Genomic DNA, 22,293 nt, shown 5'->3' with positions numbered 1-22,293 from the left:
TGATTTTTGAACCTGCTGCTTTACCAATACTTGATCCACATAGTGCATACACAGATTATGGAATAGGACATTACAGATACCCAGAGCTTATCTGGTTTCAAAAGGGACTAGACAAATTTGTAGAGTAAGTATCAGAACAGATATCAAAGCTTATTAAATACAACACATTTAGATGTTCCTCAAGGATTACAGCAGCCACAGATACTGGAAGAATATATCAGACAAACTCTTGTTACCTCATTTTCTCCCTAGGCATTTGGAGCAAGGATACAAGTATATACAGGCTTTCAGTGTACCACAATCCAGCTGCTCTTGTTTTCTCAGTGAATGTCACTAGCACACATACCTCTCCTCCTCAAAAATAAGATACTTGCAAAGAAGACAAACACAGGTCCTTTGCTCCCATTTTCAAAAGCCCACCATTGACTCTGAAAGAGTCAAGTTCTACCATAATGATCTGGGCAATCACATCCCCAAACTCAACTAGAAAACGTACCAGAACTGGGAACCTGAAGATCAATCTTTACATCAAAGTCGTGTACTTTGAAAAGATCTTCCGAGAGATCACTGGCTGATTTAGAGTTCACATCCTTATCCTTCCCTTGACCCTGGAAGAAAAATAAGTAAATTTCCAGCCCTTATGTGTCTAGACAAAGGTAATGACAATACTTTTCACTCCAGCTTTCACCACAAACATATTTAGTTTAGCTTTCACAGTGCTGGAGAAACTTAAGTTTCTTTCCCTGTAGAAGAAAGAGCTGTTCTATAATAATGCTTTGCAGCATACTTATTTCTAGAGCTGAAGTATGCACATCTATTATTAGTCATAAGCTTCTAGAGCAAAGCTGCGATGGTAGGAGGGAACACGAAACAGAATCAGAAAATGAAACTTGCCTTACTCATGTCCTTTGGAGCATCTGGTAGTACACCAGATCCATATTTTGCATTTAGCTGTGCAAGGATGGCAGCTTGTACAGCAGGATCTCTGGACTGCAGGGGAAAATAAAACACTGTATGTAAAGTGGTGAAAAACTATACTGCCATTTTTTGAGACAGCACTCATATCCATTAATATAAAGCCAAAAGAAGATCTAGATCAGTTAGCCCAGTCTTCAGGATCTTAGACATTTTAAGACATCCTGATACCTATGTAATGCATCTGGTACTACTAAACTAAAAATTTCCTCAGAAAGTGTTTCTTTGAGAAGATACCACATTTCTTGTTGATGTGATCTGATCCTGTGACTGGTCTTAAAACTGTCCTCAGGTAGCATTGCTTTTATCTTACAGTTCTGGCTGAAACACTCTACTAGTGATGAAATTATTAAAAGACTTTTCTTTACATGGTAATAGTTGTCTACCATAATAAATCTACTCAACAACTATGATTCTTCTTTCTAATAATTATTTATTTCAGGCCCTGCAATAAAATCTATTTCCTTGTTAATTTGTAGAGACCAAAAAGATCTCACTTGACTTTTTTTTTTTTTTAAAAGTACTGATACCAGAACTGTATACTATTTCTGAACATGCTTCAAGTCAAATCATTTAGAAGTAAGAGCTGATCACTCAACTTTGTTATCCATCATTTATACAGCTATGGATTACAATAGCAGGTTTTGCCACTACCGCAGTAGAAGTTTGTGTTAAACTACTTTATTCATCACAGGCCTGAAATGTCTAGTCTCTTCTTTCCTTTCACATATCTTTAAAGAAAATCTCAACCAACTAGAAGCAAAACTCACACCTAAAGCAAGCTGTCTTGCCAAAGCTAACTAAATGCGTGTAATGGGTAATTCTACATATAAGAATTTGCTACAAAAATCCAAGGCAGAGTTGCACCTCCATGTACATGCTCATATCACTCATGTCTTTTATAGTTTTATGGAGGAAAAAAAAAGTATTGCTTTTTCCTTTTTGGGGCATAGTGAGACTAGGATTTCACTCAATTATATCTCACCCTGGAACCCCCTGAGCATTGATAGCATATGGCAGTTAGGAATGAATACAAATAACATTTTCCTTCCTAATCCCTGCATTGCATTGGTTACCATTTTTCCGCATATTGCTTCAGTTGAACTTGAATATTGCACTCACATTAGACACTATTGTGGGTTTGCACTGCCGCCTAGTAAAGGGGTCCATTTGTTGGTTTTTCATACTGTGACTTTCAGCCTGAAGAAGAAGCACATTGTTTTGCAGTTAGCTACTTGCATGGTTATAAATCCTCCCAAAGCACCACACCCATGCAAGTACTCACCAGCAATATATAATATCAAGGTTAGAGAGACAAAAATAGTAACAGCATTACGGACCAAAAAGATTGTGTAACACCCACAGTCCTACACTTCACAGAGCAAAACTGTCCTTACTGAATACAACAGAATATAGCCACCTAACTTGCAAGGTAACTGAGGCTTAAGTATTCATTAAGAAGCTTAACTATTCTTAATAGAAGTGTCACCACAGAGAATTGACTATTTTGTCTGCTATTTCATTCTCTGAAGTCTCCTTTCCAATTTTTTTCCCCCTTACAGAACGTGCAAAGTCACTATTATAGTCAGTAATCTCCTGACTGAGTTGATCATAAAGATAAAGCAATTAGCTTAAAACAAACAAAAAATCACATCACTTGCCTATATAAAAGGTGTTATAAGATCATTAAAAATGAGTAATTTCATCATGCAATTATCTTGCTATGCGTCATTTCATCTCTCTATGCACAGAAGTATTAATTTGCCATTATTTACCACGAGAGCCTTCTCAGACTCAACGATATTCCACTCTCTATTCCTCTGGTTGATGTAACTGCAGAAGAAAAAAAATAAGAGGGGAAAAAGAAAAAGAAAGTGGCTCATTTATCAACCTCTATAAAACAAAACGCCCATCAGTGTTTTCACATCTCTGTCCGATTACAAATTATGCTTACACAACACAATTGCTATCCCGGTTATGAGTTTTTATTTTTGACAGTTTTAACTGACACATAAAAGGAAGTGGAGGCAAAATTCACAAGTATCATGATATAAGCTTCATGAATACACTATACAAAAAAGGAAACAAAGCCTTACAGCCAGATCACTACTGATTTAACTGATTTCTCTGTGAGTGTTGGCTGATACTGTTTTAGAAAGAAAATTCCCAATAACTGTTTCTTACCTGATTGCAGAAATGTTTTTTGTTCGCTGACGATCCAGGGCTTCTGCTCTTTCCTCAAGTTCATTAAGCTGATCTTGAATCTGTTTGGCCTTATCTTGGTCCCCCAAGTCTTCTGCCATGGCCTTCAACCAAACAATAATTCATTAGGCACTACTCTTTACCACAGTGCCAGTCAGAGAAATGAGTGATAGACGCACAAATCAGCCAGCTAACCCTACTCCAGTTGCAAATGTTCTAACCCCATATACTAAGAATATAGTGGAGAGCTAAAATTTCCTTTCAACTTAAAGCAAACCTGGCCCTCTCATTCTGAAGAATTCCGTGAACCTTTGAAAACCCTGAAAGTAAAGACAACTTAGGAACACTAGTCTCAGCATGACTAGGACAACTCATTTAGATTAAGTTTTAATATTGCTGTTTGTCAGCCCAGGAAGAGACCGATTATTTCTTCGATTGTGAGTCGCCACTTATTTAAGCAAGTTGAAGGGTCCCCTACGAAAACATCAGACAGCCAACAGTAGCTTATTATGCCACCTTGTGGCAACAAGAGGCAATTGCACTCCTCTGCACTGTCAAACTGTTTACAAATTCATGCAGAGTAAAAAATGATCAAACACTACAGTTAAGTCAAAGAATATAGAACTAATGATTAACAATTCTTTGTTTTTACTCTGCATGAAGCATAAGGGTCTTGAAAAAGGTCTGCACAAACAAAAACAATGCTTTAGATCTTTGTCCTCAGAGATACTTAAGACTGGTTGTTTACTTGTCTTCTGGGCTTTGACTTCTCAGAACTGTTAGGTCTATGCATTCCAGGAAGTTTACACATAAAACAGTTTAGGGGCAAGTAAAACCCTTCAGTGTATTCTTTTCAACACAAATTACTGGTCATAACAAAGTAAAAACTCAGTCAACACTGAGCAAAAACAATTTAACACTAGATTTGAAGCCTAGTAACTTTTGAGTGTTACTAGTGAGTACCCTGCAAAAAAGTTAAAATTAGATCCTGAAGTAGAACTACTTAACTTCTAGTATCAGCTAGTATCGTTGGCAATTGTCCTTAATGAAGGAATGCAACAGCTTAAACTGGATTCTAAGTGTTCTGAACCCAGCAGTGAACCTTGAGAGCCGCTTCTTAACTGCATAGTTAAAGTCGAGCTTACTGCTGACTTCTGCCAAAATCCAGATGAGCTCCAGTTCTTCTAAATCAAAGACTGCATTAAGCTTGCAGGCATCATCTCATCTCTCACCTTCTCCTTTAACAGCTGAGTTTTCTTCATAGCATAATTTGGAGGGGCTTTTCTGAACCTTTCCTTCTCTTTCACAATCTGTAAGACCAGAAGAAACAGCAAGGATATGCATGTATGAAACGTCTACTTTAATACTTAGACAGCAGAAGCAACAGATCAGTATCACCTAAGAAATGTACTTACTGCCACAGAATTTTACTCATGCTCTTTCTTTGCTGCTGTTTTTAATTTGTGAGTTGGTAATGAGTTACAGCTCCATTCCCCACACTTACAACCTATAAAAATCTGATGCTAATCACATTCGGTCAATATGAAGCAAATATCAAGCTGCAGAAACTGTGATAAATGCATCTATGACGATGCTGTTAGCTTTCCAGAACATGAGAACTAAGTTGCCACACCTGGGTTAGGAGTTGAAAGCTCTGCAACACAAGTTGTGGAGGAAGGTAACAGGGCACAAAGGATGAAGTAAAGCAGCAATCAGAACCAAACAACAGCTGGATCACCAAGCTACTCTATCCAGTTATGCAATTTAGTTTTCTCCTTAGGAAGAAGATACCACGGTAATTGTGATTCGTAAGAGCTAGTGCTCTACTCCATACGTTCTTTCCACCTTTAAGCATTGCAAGAGCCTCACTACAACACACTGTTTACCTCCTCAATGTCCTGGTCATTAAACTTGTAGTTGAGGGCTTCTTTGATGGACACTTCCTTCTTGTTTATCTCATCTAGTGTAGGTAGCTGCATTCCAGCAGAGAACATCTAAATACAATAACAAGTTTAGTTTTCACTTCGAATACCCTTGGTGGAAGGCTGCTTAGAAGAAATTAAAGTCTGGCAAACTTACCGCTTCCTTCCACTTCATGAACTCACTTTCAGTAAATTCCTGATTTGAGACAAACTCCAAACGAAACACACGCTGATCACTGCCATGCCTGCAACAAGAAAAATGCAACATCCCTTTCTTATGGTACAGAGCTGTGATATTTTATCTTTAAGTAATAAATTGACCCATGAAGTCCTGAAACAGACACTTAAGGCTACTCTTGGCTCACGTGCTATATATTCTTAACTTCAGTAAGGTCTGACAGAGTTCAGGAACCTAAGTTAGCTCTTAGTACCAAACAGTAATACAAAGGAATACTTGACAGCAAGTTTGCAGGAAACAGTTAAGCAAGTAATACACTCAGTAGTAAAGAGAACCAGACTTAAAATCATAGAATGCGTCAGGTTGGAATGGACCTTAAAAGATCATCTAGGTCCAACCCCCCTCCCTGACAAAAAGTCCCTTCTCCTGCTTTCTTTTAGGCCCTCTTTAAGTAATTGAAGGATGCTGTAAAGTCTCCTCAAAGCCTTCTCTTCTCCAAATAAAAGAACCTCAACTCCTCCAACCTGTCTTCATAGGAGAGGTGTTCCAGCCCTTTTATCATCCTCAACTTATCTCACACCTGGACGATAAGTACCCTGTTTGGTGACCTATCACATGATCTTAGGAAACACAAAGTTATTTCATGTTTGGACCAGTAGAAATCCCCTGTAAGCAGTACTGAATTATACATTGCTGGAGCCAATTCCTGCATAATTTCTCATTCATTGGCTAATCAAGGGCCAGTAAGCCTTAGAGACTACATTCTGTGGAGCACTACCAGCTGAACTACCATACTGCTACTAACCAGTACTAAACGTAGTTGTCATAGTGTAAATTTCAATCAAAACACGAGCTGTCTCCTGAGGTAGCCTAAAAAGCTATTCTATGTCATGATGGATTTAGATAAGACTTTTTTTTGTTACTCCACATGTGCACCCACATCTATTCTCCACATACTTATGTTTCTCCCAAATGGTTAATATCTTCTTGACCTATCTTACCAGGATGTTTTGTATTGGAACTGTTAAACCTCATCACACAATCCTTAAAAGGGCTGTAAGAACAACTGAGAAATATTATACTGTATTCAGCTTCTTCCCTACAAAGTACTATTTCTGTCGTAACACATACACCAGACCTCGTCATGTATGCCTTTTGAATGAAGCATATTTCTAAAACCTGATTATAGCAATGGTGGTGAAAACATAGGAAAGAATATGGCAAAGTTCAATAGGCCTATATGAGCAATCATGGGTTACTAGTGCAAATAAACTGATCGGCTGTCAACACAAACACAAGTCCCTGCATGAGATTTTTTATGATTTAATTATGCATACGTGTTAGAAAACAGAATCACAGAATCACAGAATTTTCTAGGTTGGAAGAGACCTCAAGGTCATCGAGTCCAAAAACAAGCAATAAAAACACAAAAAAAAGCATCCTAACAGTAAGAGTCATTGCACCGCCCGATTTGTTTTTTTAGCTCTCATCTCCAAACCACCCAGGAAGCACTGAATGCTATAAGGACACTGATTCATGAACTGATGACGGTTACTTTGGTTTCTTACCGCAACTGTAGTCCTTTGTTTGTCCGGGTACCACCAAGTTGGTAAACCTTTGCGGTCTCTACCACACCAGTTATTTCAGCAACCTAGATGCAAAAGAAAGGATGCAAGAGGTTTTTGTGTGTGTGTTCCTAGAACATACCTGACACATTTAAGCCTTTTCACTAGACATCAAAAACCTTATTCTTATCAACAATTCTAACTATATCAAAGAAAGCAGTACTTTTCAGTGTACATTATCAGGTACTGAATCAGCTCATCATGTATCACCTTCCAGTTGGAAGGCTCTATAAAAAGCTTGATGCATTTTTGTATCTTTTCAGTCTAACTTCTAGCCAAATGATGTGCACCTTCCTGTTTTCTTTACAGGAAACTAAACTAGGGTTAATTGAGTGTTCTAAATGAAATACACCATAGCTATCCACATACTAAATGCAGCCCTTCTGGGGACCATTTTAATGCGATTTTAGATGATATTATTGCATCCTATGATTGTGCAGTTGGAGCAATGAAGCAGAAAAACAAAACTGTGTTCTAAATCACCTTCTATTCTGCAGCTCACTGATGTACTAGAAACCCTTTGTAAAGTGAGAACTGAGACCACACAATAACTTGGGAATATACCCAGAAATAAGGAATGACTCTTACTCATCCTTACTTAGTCAAACAGAGTCCTGAACTCTAGTTTGCAATACAAATGAAGAGATAAGACAGCATGAACCAAAGCTGAAAGAACAGGCTTTGTTAGTGCTCCATGCTCATTGTACATACACACATGTATATGTCTTGTCATCAATTAGTTTGATTTAAAGGTGAAAACTTGGAAACAATTTACTGGCCTCATTGGTCCCATTGATTTATTTACCTTTAATGCAGTCTCCACTACTCCTGCACCAATTATGCTTTCTGGTTATAAACGTTTAATTTTTTTTTTTTTTTTTTTTTTTTTACATTAACCACCCAAGCAACCATAGGTACCACAGTTTATGCTAAGCTGCAAATACTGTATTACAGAAAAAGAACTAAATCCTTTGGAACTGAACTCACCCGATAAACAGGTTTGCTGTTGTGATTTCCAATACCAATTCGGACAAAGCAACCAGTGACTGTCTTGGCAAAGAAGGGCATATGACACCAGCGTTCCAGCTTGTGTCGTGATAACCGTACTCGGTTCAGTTCTTCAGGCAAGGACACTGGCTGGGATTTAGGAGGAATTTCTTCTTTCCTGATTTGGTAAAGTTGAGAAGGACGAAGGATGATTATGTCTCTATTTTTTCAAAAAGGAGCCCTGAGCGAGATGCTGCGTAAATTCTACTTAATAAAATTACTAGTAAAAGAAGTAATTCACCACACTCTAGTTGACCATAGATATATGAATCTCGCATTAAACTTTTCTTAAGGAATACTAAGTCCTAGTGACTACACTTGTTACCCACTACCTCTGCTACCACAAAACAGACTTATTAGCTGCCACCAAGGCAGCTTATAAGCTAATGCTTTAAAATAAGTCAGCATATCTTTCTTATCTGCTAATATGCCAGGGTTCTGTAGCTGCTGAACTACAGGACTACACAAATCTGTAAACAGTGTAAATGGGGCTCAAGGCAACACCTTAGACACACTGATCTGCTCCCAATCAATTCTCTAAAGTAGTATGTACCTACATAAGGTGATTACCTGTGTTAATGAACGCACTCAATAATCACAGTCCAGCATTTACTACTTACTCTTCCTCTTCATCAGAGGATGACGATCTGGATGAGCGATCACTTTTCTCACTAGACTTGTCATCCTCTTCCTCCTCTTCATCGTCAGAGTATACTTCACTAGTTTTTAATGGCTGTTTTTTTGCAAGCAATTCAGCTGGGGAAGGGAGGAGAGAGAACAAGGAAAAGCAAGGTGTGATTTTTTTTTTTTTGATGAAAGCTTTCTTTTAGAGATGAAACCTCATTGATTAAAGAATTTTAGAAAGCAGCAGTAAAACAGATATATCAAATATAAAACTGACAGCTAAGTGCCACATGATTAAAGTCACTGATAGGCTAAGAATGCCATTATATATATTCAAACTGAGAAACTAAAATAATTTAAATGCATCTTAGATCTCAGTTATATTTATCTTCTGCCTCCCAACACAACTGCATGTGCCATACAAGATAGGCATAAGAATTGAATATATACAAGTTAAAACTATCTTGATTGAACACATTTTTGTTATGAGACTTTTTTCCTGTGTATAATATTTGGGGTGGACCACAATTAAAACCCAGCAGTAAAACAAAATAGGTCATGTTAAAAGTCCATGGCAAGAAGGACAAGATGACGTGCCAGTGAAAAAATAATCAAATGTATACAAAATAGCTTAAGTACAATAAACATGGTTTGGATTATTCAGAGATTAATTAAGAGAAGCTAAGCAGCCAATTCAAACACATGAACTAGATATAACTTAGTAAGTGCCATTCAGTGGACTACTAAGAAAGTTTGCTTTGTTCTCAGACCATTCCGCACAGGGGAAAACAATATGAATAAAGAGCCAAAGGTGCCAAGTAATTTCCTAGGTAATTACGTTGGTCAAAAGACCAAGGAAGATGCAGAGAAGTTCATTCATCCAAGACGCAGGATTACTACATTAGTTAGGAACAGATAGTAGCACTCAAAATATTGTAATAAGGTCTCAAAAATTAATAGTTAATGCAACAAGCCTTCATACCTGTTCTGTTCTTCCTTTTCTCTCTTTCTGCTTTTAGCTCTTCCATTGCCTGAGACTTCTTATCTAGTTTCTCATCCCGCTTTGATCGCCGCTCTTTGTTATGTGACATGACCTAAAAACACGCACAGAAAGTCACTCCACATTGAAGTGCAATTCATAAATTGAAATGAATTAGAACAGCTTGTTTGCAGACCTTGAAAACTTAAAATGGAAGCTAACAACAAACTCAATTTTAAAACTGTGGGGCTTTTTTGAAGTTTGTTTTTTCATAGTCTAGAGAAGGGGAAATTGATCTGAAGCCTATTTCTTTTTTGTATTTTGTATCAAAAATAATAAACATTTATTCCTCAACATTTCTGCCACCAAGTTTTAGTCCCCAAACTCCTCCTTAAGATAATTAAAAAGGACTAGAGAAATGAAATTGAACTAATTACATAACTAATAAATCATGAAGAAAAATTGGATAAACGTTAGTCTCACTGACTACTACTTCTGCAAGGCCAATGCACTTCTTTTGTCTTTCCTGAAGACAAAACATCTGTTAAGAGTACTAAAATCAGAAACAATGCAAGTCTTCTAATATTTTCAATTTCTTACAGGTCTGTCAATAAAAGCAAGTAACACAGAATGCAGCTTCTATAATGAGTATAGGATGCAGTCATTTAAGTCAAGTTGTTTCTGTAAGGCACCGTAAAAGAACCCTGCACACAATGGTTTTATATTTAGATCTGCATGTGTGCACATGCACTACATACTATGTATACATATATATGGATTATATGTGTGTACATATATATGCACATACATGTGTGGAGCTAAGAGGTGCCCAGAGATGAGACTCATTCTACCTAATATGTGCCTGAAGGAAAATTCATCTTATCCAACCTTATTTAAGTGTTAAACTCCTATTTCACTAGAAAATAATGTACGCTGAATTGCCCTCTGGAGATGTCCTCCTCTGTTGCACAGAGACAAGTGACAAATGCTAACAACTAGTTCGTTGACTGCAAGTTAGGCAAGATGAATCCCATCCTATTCTGGGAGTGTAACTGCCCAGACTTTTTAAGTTAAGGGTGGGATCTCAGCTTAGAAACTCAGCTATTTGAAAATATAGTTCAATTACACAGGCCTCAACCCACCCCCCAGCCCCCCCCCAAAAAAAGCAATCGTCCCCTTTATGCTACAGATGGAAAAACTATAGAATTACTACTTAGTATGACTTCTTATAATTACTTCCTTAGCATTCGAGCTTTGCCTTCACACATCATTTAAAAAGCTGAGAAATTTCTGGCCTGCTCTCTCAAACCTTGACTTGTAGAAAAGCCTGCATGCAAAAAAAATCAGACCACATAACAGGTCTCGTCCCAAGAACTTTAGATGTAGTCACAACTACTTCTTTGTTTTGCATTTTCCATTAAGTTATCAGTGCATTCCACAGCAGGCCAAAGATGTTAATCTCTTTAAATCAACTGAAAGGCTAAAGATAGCTCAAGCATCTAAATGAACCAAATTCTGACCTGCTTACCTTGCTGTTTGACATTAAGGGTAAAATGGCAGGGGTAAGGAGAGGCAGCATCCCATCCCCTGCTGCCAAGGGAAAAAAGAGTTTATTACTACAGGCAGTTTCATTTCCTACCTGGGATTCTTGTATCTGTGTGAGTTTTTTCTTCTCCTGCTCTTCCTCTTGCTTTTTCTTTTTCTCTTTCTTTTCTTTCTTTTTTGCCGTTTTTAGTTTCTTCTTGATTTCAAACCTATTAGCAGATATTTGAAACAAAAAGAGTACATGAGAGAACACTCCCTCCCTGAGTGAGCAAAATACCACTCAGATGCTATGTGAACAATTTATGCTATCTTATATGGTTAGTAAACCTCAAGGAACACTTCCACTGCTAGGAATGATGGTTTTTATGCTGTTCCCCATTCCCCATCTCTATCTCCTCCCTTCCTCAAGCAAGATAATATAAAGAGAAGCTGACCACAGAAAGATGCAGGCTTACCGAAGGCGAGAGCTAACCTGAAGGGCTGGGAAGATCACATAACAGAATCCCCAGAAACCAACCCATACTTTATCTTTGCCAGGAGAACGATCACTGCATGCTGCCTCCAACTATAAAAACATTTGGCTATTTCATGTAACTTGAATCTTAACAGCTAAAAACTTGGTTCTTTAAAACCATTATTATGCTAGCTTTTTCCTGTTTAAACTTGACCTTTCTACTGGCTTTGGTCTGAATAAGAAAAAGAAGTCATAGCGAGTACTCCTTCAGCTGCTACAGCACATTCCATCAGGCTCAGGAAGTTTCTTTCTGTGATTTAAGCACTTCCATTTCTAACTTCCCTAAACTTGTCATCCTGAAATCTCATTTTCAGCCCCTGTATTCAGAAAAATAGTGATTCCACTGGAACCGTCCTATGACAGATTCTACTGCAGCATGGATGGGATGTTGCTTTAGCGAAGTGTGCATGTGAACTAACACCAAAAAAAAGCAGCAAACCAAACAATCAAACACAAACAAAAACCACTTATCTTCCAGTAACTGAAATTTCAAATGTGTTATCCACATGCACATTACATGGTGCATTCCTTTCAGTCCTTTACAACTGGATTTTGTAGACAAGAAACTGAAGTGCCAGATGAGATTGTTGCCCTTTTATGCCTTAAACATGAAGCATAACACACAGGGCACAGGCATCGTACCACATACAAAGTCTGCTGTAATCCCAATAAACTGCCAGGAAGACATATATATAGGCAGCATTTTGAAAGATTCAACTTATAAAAAGTGAAATTGCTGTCATTCCCAGCCTCCACTTATTTCTACCTGCCAACTCCTTTACACAGAACAGGACAAACTTGTTTAAGATTAAATCAGAAACTCAAGCTTAAATTGTTTAGCTCATTTGTATCAAGTGTTCTCCAGTGGTCATCTTAAAACCAAAATATTCTGTTACCATGGACCTATGAATGAGAATCAGAGAAGCGGTGGCCTTTTACCTGATTTAGGTCCAACCTTTCACCTATTTTAATCCCTTTGAGGAGGGCAGCAGACTAGAGAAGAAGCTGAAAGTAGTATTAGAAGCATATTTAGACAGTGCTTTAGCTATGGTTTAGACAAATGAGTAGTTAATTGTACTGGCTTGATTCACATAACAGATGTTAGTCCTCTAGGGAAATTTCTCAGCAACTAATAGAAAGAAGTCATTGAAGAGGGAAGAAATTGGCCCAGACTTGCCCCACTTTCACCAAATCTTTTGTTAGATGTATGGGGAGGAAAAAATACTACAAGGAAACTGCCTGACAGGGCAATATTATAGTAACAAATAAAACTACAACACCTATGGTAGAAATCCACAAATGACCCCTTGAATATGACGTCCAACACCACTCACTCTTCTTCCAACATCCCTCTCTTTTCTATTAGTCTTCCAACCAATTTCATATCCACAAAGAGGTAAACCCTAAAACTATTCCGTGCTTCACCACTGTCTTTTGAAAAATTGCCAAAGCTCTTATGCGCCTTACGCTTTGTCTATTTCTAAAGTATCAGCATCTGATGGCCAATACAGAAAAGACAGAAGAGAAAGCAGTCCTACTGATTCTGTTTAGACACCTAGTATCTAAAATGGTATATACACAGCTAGAATAGTAGTTGGCAACCGCACCCATTCAACACCTAAGAAATTTCCAGAAACAGACATTTCCTAGAACATGCAGGATTTCTGTTACACACTTCTAAACTAGCCTTAAGGACAATTGATATGAAAATCTACCATGAAACATCATTTGCTTTAGCATGCTGAATGCTTGAACCCCAAACACGAGAGCCCAGTCAGCACAGTCTCCATACAGCAAAGTCCAAATTAAGAATAAAGAAAAGATGTCTGTAGAGAAATAGAACAAGCATTCAGCTGGAGAATATTTATCCTAAAACACTGGACACTTCCATCTCAGTTTCCTATACAGCAATAACTATGAAAAATAATGCGGGGAACAGCAATTTCACATGAACACACACAAAGTTTCTTTGCTTTACAATTTGACATTATGCAAACGTTAGTCAGACTCCACTGCTTGCAGTCTGATGTGTTGCCTAGCTGTTTTCCCCATTTTTCTGCCCCCACCCCGTTAAAAAAACAACAATCAACATTTAAATAGGCTGTCTGCAAGTCACAGAAACAGAAATTTGAGTTAGAGTTCCATGTCTACTTCATAGAAATGAGAAAATACACATTTTGTACAATATGAAATACACAGAATATGTTATATATCACTGTTAGTGTTGCATTTAGTTTCAGCTGTTTAACTGAGCAGTACATTGCAAAGGATTTAATTCAGAGCTGTTTACAGTACACCCTGTATGAGTTTACTATCAAATACCGACAGACAAATTTACCTTCTCTTTAGCACTTCTCTCTTCTCTATCCGGTTAAACAGTTCCTGCTCTCTCTCCTTCTCTGTCATTTGTTCCAATCGAGCCCGGTCTTCTTCATCTCCCATAAGATCTTCTCCATAGCCATCATGGAATTCCTCATCTTCAGATGAAGAATCTGAATCCGAGCTAGATGAGGAGCTGTTGCTTTCTGAGTCAGACACCTCTCCTAAAACAAAGTCACAAGACAGTGAAATTCAGCTGGGGCAAAGCCCAACCACTTCAGTGCAGCATGTTAGCAAAGGGTATTGAGAATGAATTCTGTGCTTGTCTTTCTCTATACTAAAAGTATGCGTATCATGAAAATTAAACCTACAAAACACTTTAGTACTGAAAGACATACCTGCTACAAAAAATAATGAAACAAGTAGTTAAAAAGAAACATTAGAAAATGTTAAGTAAAAACTCTTAGTAGAACAAAAAGATTCTAGGAGCTCTTTTGATTAGTGTTAGGGTCTGGAGGTTAGAGTTCTATGCCTACATACTTACATCACTTAGCAGTTGCTTGGACACCCATAACTTTTAAGTGCATATGTGCACCTCAAATGCCAGTACAAAACACCACCAATATTCCTTATTTTATAACAACTTGAGGAGCCAAAATTTGTCATTTGAAGACTGCAACAATATGAATTGCTACATCACAAGATGAAGTTAAAAACCACTACTCTTGTAACTGGCAAAGTCACGATGCTAGCTCCATCACGCTAAGAAGTCCTCCCCATTTACACACGGAACAGCTGAGTCCCCAACAATATTGGGTAACACCACCTTTAAACTTGATCCAAGTCCAAACACTTTGATTATCTCACCTAATCAACCGCATTACACCAAATCCCAAAAGCAAACAGATACTACAATTCTTTCCTCCACTTTCATTCAAGCCTCAGTATTTCTGGAAACTTCCCACTTTGTAACCTTACTCTGTCAACAGCTTTGATTACATGTGCTTATAGGTACAGGTTCAGTCACATCATGCATTGGTCTGTCTCCACTGTGCTTAATATTAATACACTTAAAGCATGTGAAGGATCTTACAGTCTTAACTTTACTTTTTAGTATCAACTGAAATCGTAACTAACCACCTGCAAACTGTCATAGCCACGATAAAAACATGAAAGAACACAGGAAGTCTGCCTAGCATAGGAACAGATTCAGCAGTCATGTAAAAAAAAAAAATGACAGTTGTTGTCATGATTTCTCTTCTTCAATTTCAGTATAAGCGTGCAAGTATTCTGATTCAGAGAAAACGTAAGATAAGCTCTTATTTGCATTATGTATCATACACCTTTCTCCTTGCTGTCACAATTTTGGGAAGGCAAAATACATCAATCAGAAGAAAATGCTACCCAAACTACAGATGGTACAAGCTTGAAATAAGAAGAGAATTCTCCAGGAGAAAGTCAAGTAATCAAGTATGTTGTACACTCTTCAGTTGAAGCAGTATTTGGCAGTGCTTTTTTAATGGTGCACTTACAGCAATGCAATGTGGAATTACATTATACGTACTTCAAGCCGTGGCAAGTTCAAGTCATCCAGACTACCAGGAACACAAAGAAAGCTCTCTGAGGGTAGTCTTTAACATAACCATTTACTTTTACTCTTCAGTGTGTGCAAAGAGGTAACTTCACTTGGAATTATGCTCTAAGTAGGTGCAGAGGTGTTATCTTACCCTCTTCAGGTGCTGAGCTCTCAGCTGAGCTGTCTTTATCTGAGCTGCCTGAAGAGGCAGCTTTGTTTGTCTGTTTCTTCATGGCTCCTTTCTTCTCTGCCTTACCCGCTTTTCCCTTTTTCTTGTTTTTAGAACCTCCAACAGTCCACTGCAAGGTAAAAACACACAAACAAACAAAAAAAAACAAGAAAGAGATCATGAGACAGAACTATCACTCTTTCCTCCCTCCCCAAAAACATTGGAGTAAAAATGACTGAAAAACAGTCTGATATCTGACAGCAACAAATCAATCACACAAAAAGGAAAAAAAAATGCCAACAGGTAACTTGTTAAATGAAAGCATTTTATGGTGGCTTTTTGTTGTTGTGTGTTTTTTTGTTTTTTTGGTTTTTTGTTTTTTAATATAAATTAGCCCTGCAACCCAAAAGTTGGCAGAAGAGTCCTTTTGAAAACAATGAAGACTTCAGAGTTCAGTCTGCAATATCCACTGGGGAAAGAAATTACTGAAAACGTTTTCCTAAGAAAACAACTTAAATAATAGGAGTCTAACTGTATTTGTAAAGGCTATTTTCAGTTAAATACTGTGAAATGGAAGAAGCAACAAATGTGTTTCCAAAATTAGTTCACTGAAGGGCAAAATTTAGATTACATGAATGCACACCAATTGCATGAGTTTTTCATAAATCTCAGTTTTGGCAGGAGTTCACAGTACCTGTGTAATCTTTAATGCAACAAACCAGTAGGATACTCATTCACAGACAGTACTGCCACCTTCTGCACCTTATGTACAGCGCACAAGTCAATAATCAAATCAGAATCACAGTTAGGAAAAAAAAGTCTAGGCTTAATTCTAATTTTGTCTTAATATCACATCTGCAATTTAGGCTGCAATTTCCAAGTTCAGACTTTATGCCAGCACATATGCACAGGCATCAACTTTAAACACCAGAGTCCCAGGAGAGGAGGCAGTATTCACTTTACCATGCAATTCCTAGTTATATTTTTCCATTGTCCTAACCACCTGGGTAAAGCCAGAAGGGAACAGAAGCAGTAAAGACTATTTATGCATGATTTTAAGGCTTTACAATATTTTGCACCTCACTACTTCTAGAAATTCTTCTAGGGGGAGCCTAGATTCCCTCTTCAGGGATAAGGTATTTATTCTGAAGTGAACTATTTTGAATGTTATCTTCTTCATACCTCTATATTACTCTCACCCTTCATGCACATCACCTGTTCAAGCAGGCAGTCTACGCCCCCCCCCCCCCCCACCCAAGAAAATTATAAAAAAATCATAATTTAAATAAGCAAAGATTCTTTTGCATTACTGAAATCTTGCACTGAAGAATAGTTTAGTTAAAAGAAATTCTTTACATTTGACCTCTGTTGCATACAAACCTCAGGCTCCATCACCTTTGACTACTACTTTCTGAAGATGCACCACCTTTAGATTGTTTTGAACCTTGGGGTTCTCCAAATAAAACTCAACCCAGAAGCTACCACCTCATCTCTTAGCACCCGTAGAATTTCCTAGCTTTTGATTACACTCACAACTGGCTTTGTACCGTCCATATTAGCGCTCACTTCACCATAGAATCATAGAATCATAGAATATCCTGAGTTGGAAGGGACCCTTAAGGATCATCAAGTCCAACTCTTGACACCGCACAGGTCTACCCAAAAGTTCAGACCATGTGCCTTAGTTCACAGTCCAATCTCTTCTTAAATTCAGACAGGCTCGGTGCAGTGACCACTTCCCTGGGGAGCCTGTTCCAGTGTGCAACCACCCTCTCTGTGAAGAACCCCCTCCTGACGTCCAGCCTAAATTTCCCCTGCCTCAGCTTAACCCCATTCCCACGGGTCCTGTCACTGGTGTTAATGGAGAAAAGGTCTCCTGCCTCTTGACACCCCCTTACGAGGAAGTTGTAGACTGTGATGAGGTCTCCCCTCAGCCTCCTCTTCTCCAGGCTGAACAGGCCCAGTGACCTCAGCCGTTCCTCGTACGTCTTCCCCTCCAGAAGTCATCATCACCTCTAAGTGTCAGACATGCATTCAAATTTATCTGCCAAAGAGCAAGCAGTTCTCTTTTCTGTGGTAAAAGCAGAGCTACCTAGTGGTGAGCCTTTGATTGCAATCTGTTCCCCAATCCATTATGCTCCACAGGACAGGTGAGAAACTCTGATCACAAAGCATCTGGCTTTATATCAGCCTAAGCTTGCATTTAAGTCTTTACTGGCTCCCATATTCAGGTTTCACTTGTTCGGTGTTCCAGTGCTGCTGCCTGGCTTCCCCAGTATTGCCAATAATTCTCCTGGTCAATCATGCCCAAGTAAATCAATGAAGACCAAGCTTGTACACAACGCAAACACGCTCAGATCCCAACATCATGGAATCACCTCCTAGGACTAGAATAAGTGCATTTTGACTATTAGTTCAACAGCTCACCTACTGTTAGCAGACCGATGAAAACACAAGAGTGAGAAAGTGAGACTGAGCATTCACTAGGGAGGAGCAGAGCCCTCTGAACAAGGGATGCAGAGGTGCTTCTTTCCCAGAGCTCTGTCACTTTTTTAGTGTTCCAACACTGACTTATAGCTTGCTCTTTAGCAAGTAAAAATAAAAGCACACAGAAAGCCATATTATACGCACACAGATATATCAAGACCTTGAGAGGTCATGCTGAGATGAAAGAAGTTAAGATCAGATGGAAACAGCAGGACTTCAGTAGTTAAGAAAATGTTTAATAGCTGTAGATACACGCATTACAGAGCGCTGTTCTCAGCCTTCGACTCACAAGCAGGCTTGTGGAGAGACCTCAGGGCCTAAGAGATGGAACTGAAGAGAAAACTGGGTGTCAACTTCTGAGCAACATCAAGAAATCTGTCCTCACCTAGGAATTTTCACTTTGGTTTCTATTAGACCCTGGAGATTACACTAACTTGCTGTGCAAGTGACAACTGCATCTTTCAAGTTACAATAACAAGTCACAAAACCTGCCAGTTTCAGTGCTGCCATAAAGACAAGTTCTTCCTCAACTGCCTCAGACACTTCAGGGGCTTTTCAGCTACCCCGGTCTTTCATGAATGCCTGGTTATTCCTGCAACCACTACAGGACAAAAAGAAGGATTGATCAAAACTTGAGGACAAATAAGTCACTTAAACCAGGACGTACTCGGTGCAAGGGCTCTTTTAGGCTCACAGTTTGCTCTGCAGACTCGGGAACCATCAGTTGTCATTTGGATACTGAGTGGCCACTCAGTGTTATTCAGCATAGGACTAGCCAACACCAAGTTTCTTCTTACATCAGAGGAAGAGATAGCAAAGTTTAGCAGGTCAGGGGGGTGTGAGGAGGAAATAAGAAGAAAAAGCAGTACAGGAAAGCCATGAGCTGCTTGGCAGCTTGCAGCCCAAACCAAAGTCCTGAGCCCCTTCCTCATGCTCTAGGCACACCTGCAGAGATCAGAAAGGCAGCCACACGTTCACATGTAACATCAAGTAAAAATGCACACCCAGCTAAGAGTCGGCAGCATTTGGTTGTTCTGCTTCTCTTCCCTCCATCTCAAACAGCAAACAGTAACCATAGTTTCCAAAAATCTGTCCTCTGCTGCAGCTTCTCCAGGCTCCTTCTTCTATGCTCTGATCAGGCAGAGCCAGTCAACGCTCCTCACATGCTGTCCACAGCCATACCTCTTTGCACAGCCCCTCTGGTCACCACTGCCTCCACGGCCACCAGCTGGAACCCTCCATGGTTCCAGACACAGCAAGTCAATAAACCTAGGCAGAAGTGTGCTGTAACATTGCTTTCTGCTTATTGTTCAGCACAACTCAACAACAGAACATTATGGCTCAGTCACAGGAAGCAGCCAGAAAACATTTCAGTTTCTCCTCCTGCTTCAAAGGTTCACAGTGCTAATCACTCACATATTTCCCCAAGTTGTCCAAGTCAAGCCACAGTACCCAGAATGGACTGTCAATAACAAAATGCCATTAGAAATCCACTGGATTTAGTAGTTAGCTTCTACAAAAGCAACTACACAAGATGACTGAGGAAAATCATTTATAGTTCAGCAAACCTAGAACACATTTCCACTAGGGAGATGAAATGAGATCGAGGTGAGGGAAAAAAAAGTGAGCTCTGACAGTACAGTAGCCTGAATGCAGTAGTGTTTTTACTGATGCTGCTCAGATAGTCACTATTCTCTTCTATTCACACAGTACCCAGATGTATTATCCACTGAAGTTTTCTTTTGCAAGCAGGTATTCTCCCTGCTTTTTACATCAAACTGAGCAGAGGTGCACAACTGATATCACCAGCCTGTCCTTGCTGTATTTTTCCCTCCTAGATACATCTTTTATAAAGGGCAAATTATAAGCCCTAACTTCAAAACGAAACAGATCCCTTACCAACATGTTCCTTTCTTGGCCAGATAAACTTACACGCCATGACAACACAACAGCTTATGTGTGGGAAAGTACCTAGCGTTAGCCCAGCTTACGAACTCTTATCTGTTCTTCTCCATTTATACCTGAAGAAAAAAAAGGCAGTCCTCCATGCAAGCCATCACACTGCATTTCCAGCCTGCAGACAACATCAGACAGCTGAGATGTTACGATACAGCAGCAGTTACTGTCTTCAGGGCTTCTCAAAGCAGGGAGATCTCTGGAGAATTCCAAGAACTACGAGGAAGAAAATGCTCTCTGCAACTATTGTTAAAACCAAAAACTGAATAGAAAACCCCCATTACTTCTCTTGCCTTTCAGTCTGCACCTGTCATTCAGGGGGCCTCAAACAACTCCACAATGACAAAAGTCCGGCAATTAGGAAACTTAAAAGGGCTGTGCTAGGCAGGGAGAGGAGACTTGAGATGTCAACACCAAAAGGAAAAGGAGACACAAGCAGGCAGAGGAAAGATGTTCTCAAGTCACAGAAGAGGTTTTGCCAGGAACTGGCTGAATGAAGGTTTCAGGGTTCACAACTCGCTTGGTCCTCCCCTATTGTCTGAACAGCACTCAAATCAACTCACAACAAGGTAACTAAGAAAAAAAGTATACATTTAATGGGTTTAATTTAAATTAAGCTGCAAGTTACCATTTACTCTATAATTATTCTGAGATGTCCATGTATTGAGAAACATGGAGACCTACTGAATAACAGCGTGGAGATAGTAGATCCCAAATGCCAATGAAGAAACACATAACACGTAATCAAAACAAACCTGGGGATGCTACCACCTGTAAAAACCCAGGAAGTTTTATTTTAGAAACCTGGACCAAACAGCTGGAGATGGTGACAGCCATAAAATACTTGGACAGCAAGCATTGCACCGCTGTCACCAAGCTACCATCATCCAGACCAAAAAAAGCTTAATCACTGCTCTAGATATGACAGTGCCTCATGAATGGATTGTTTTCAGAAAAAGTTGCTTTCTTGATACAAAGGAAGAAGTTCCTTCTCTGAAAATTAAATAAATAAAATCACATATTCAATTCAAATAGCTATGTGAGCCCGCATCTGGAGCGCCCTGCTCCACCTCTGAGCTCTTGCAGACTCTCATACCCTGTAATCCACACCCCCAGAAGTTATTCCCTCACTAGCTTGGGATTTGAAGTTACTTGCAGACCAAACTTTATACCTATTTTGTTCCCAGCTGGTTTACATTACTTGTGTGTGTATGTTAGCCTCCACACAATTAGTCCGCACGATCCAGATTTGCACTTGCACATTTTGGGGTGTGCGTGCTAACAGCAGCAACTCCCTCTTTAAGGAAAGCTTTATTATTCTCCATGTTAATAGCTAAAGAAAGCTGTCTCCAAGGAAATCAAAATTACAAAGCACACAGCCTGGACACTTGTGTACAGGAAGATTAAACACACACTGCTTCAGATTCTTTAAGCTTGAAAAATGTACGTATGGCAAAGACCCCACCAGACTAGAGAACCCACTCAGTCTTGGAGGCCTAATTAAGCAGTGTTATGAAATAAAAGCACACAGGGAAGACATTTAGCACAGTAATCTCTATAAACCCACAAAAGACGCCCCCAAAACAGAAGGAATACATGTAGATTTCTGCTAATCTGTGGTTTACCAAAGTGCTTAAACTTGAATGCAGGAAGATCTACATTTTCAACTCCTCTCCTAATAATAGAGGCACAAAGCCTCCTCCAGGCAGACTGCTATTCAGGACTGACTTACTGCCTGCACAAACTCTAGGCACTGTTTCCTCTGTCCCATAGCTATTGAAAAATCTTCAGCCATGCCACCTCCTCCTGAATCTGCACATTTGCAAATAAAGGCCTAACACCAGATAATCAGTAAACTCCAACCTAGTAACAAGCATTCGTGATCTAACTTTTCATGTCCCAGAGGTACCTTCCGCTGTCATCCTACAGATGTTAAAAGGCACAGACAAACCCTTCACTACGTTAGAATGAGTGTGTAAGAACAGTCTTATACCAGCATTGCCAACAACAAACCTTTCAGGAGAAAGTGTATTGCTGCTTTCTGTCTAATCTACACTGATGTTAGCAAAGCTGTTTCAACGGTCATCCAGGCTTCACTGCACAACAGAGAGGATCCTCTTACTGTGATCAACACTGCTGGGATAAAAAGAAGAGCAAGAACCCAGAATTAGCCTA

General features: G+C 39.2%; 1 protein-coding gene across 1 annotated transcript in view; it reads right to left on the bottom strand.

Annotated features, from left to right (window-relative positions):
- Positions 1 to 22,293, bottom strand: part of RTF1 (RTF1 homolog, Paf1/RNA polymerase II complex component) — a 31,248-nt gene that overhangs the window by 3,646 nt on the left and 5,309 nt on the right. The window contains 15 exon segments of the mRNA XM_032188208.1: positions 497 to 608; positions 895 to 990; positions 2,098 to 2,175; positions 2,751 to 2,808; positions 3,160 to 3,281; positions 4,410 to 4,487; positions 5,064 to 5,171; positions 5,257 to 5,344; positions 6,846 to 6,928; positions 7,890 to 8,067; positions 8,570 to 8,705; positions 9,556 to 9,667; positions 11,192 to 11,306; positions 13,950 to 14,154; positions 15,658 to 15,805. Of these exon segments, the coding sequence (XP_032044099.1) occupies positions 497 to 608; positions 895 to 990; positions 2,098 to 2,175; positions 2,751 to 2,808; positions 3,160 to 3,281; positions 4,410 to 4,487; positions 5,064 to 5,171; positions 5,257 to 5,344; positions 6,846 to 6,928; positions 7,890 to 8,067; positions 8,570 to 8,705; positions 9,556 to 9,667; positions 11,192 to 11,306; positions 13,950 to 14,154; positions 15,658 to 15,805 (1,717 nt within the window).

The sequence above is a fragment of the Aythya fuligula genome, chromosome 5 (assembly GCF_009819795.1).
Source record: "Aythya fuligula isolate bAytFul2 chromosome 5, bAytFul2.pri, whole genome shotgun sequence".
In the NCBI taxonomy this organism is placed as follows: Eukaryota; Metazoa; Chordata; class Aves; order Anseriformes; family Anatidae; genus Aythya; species Aythya fuligula.
The sequence above is the reverse complement of the archived record's forward strand: the minus strand, read 5'-3'. Positions and strand labels throughout refer to the sequence as shown.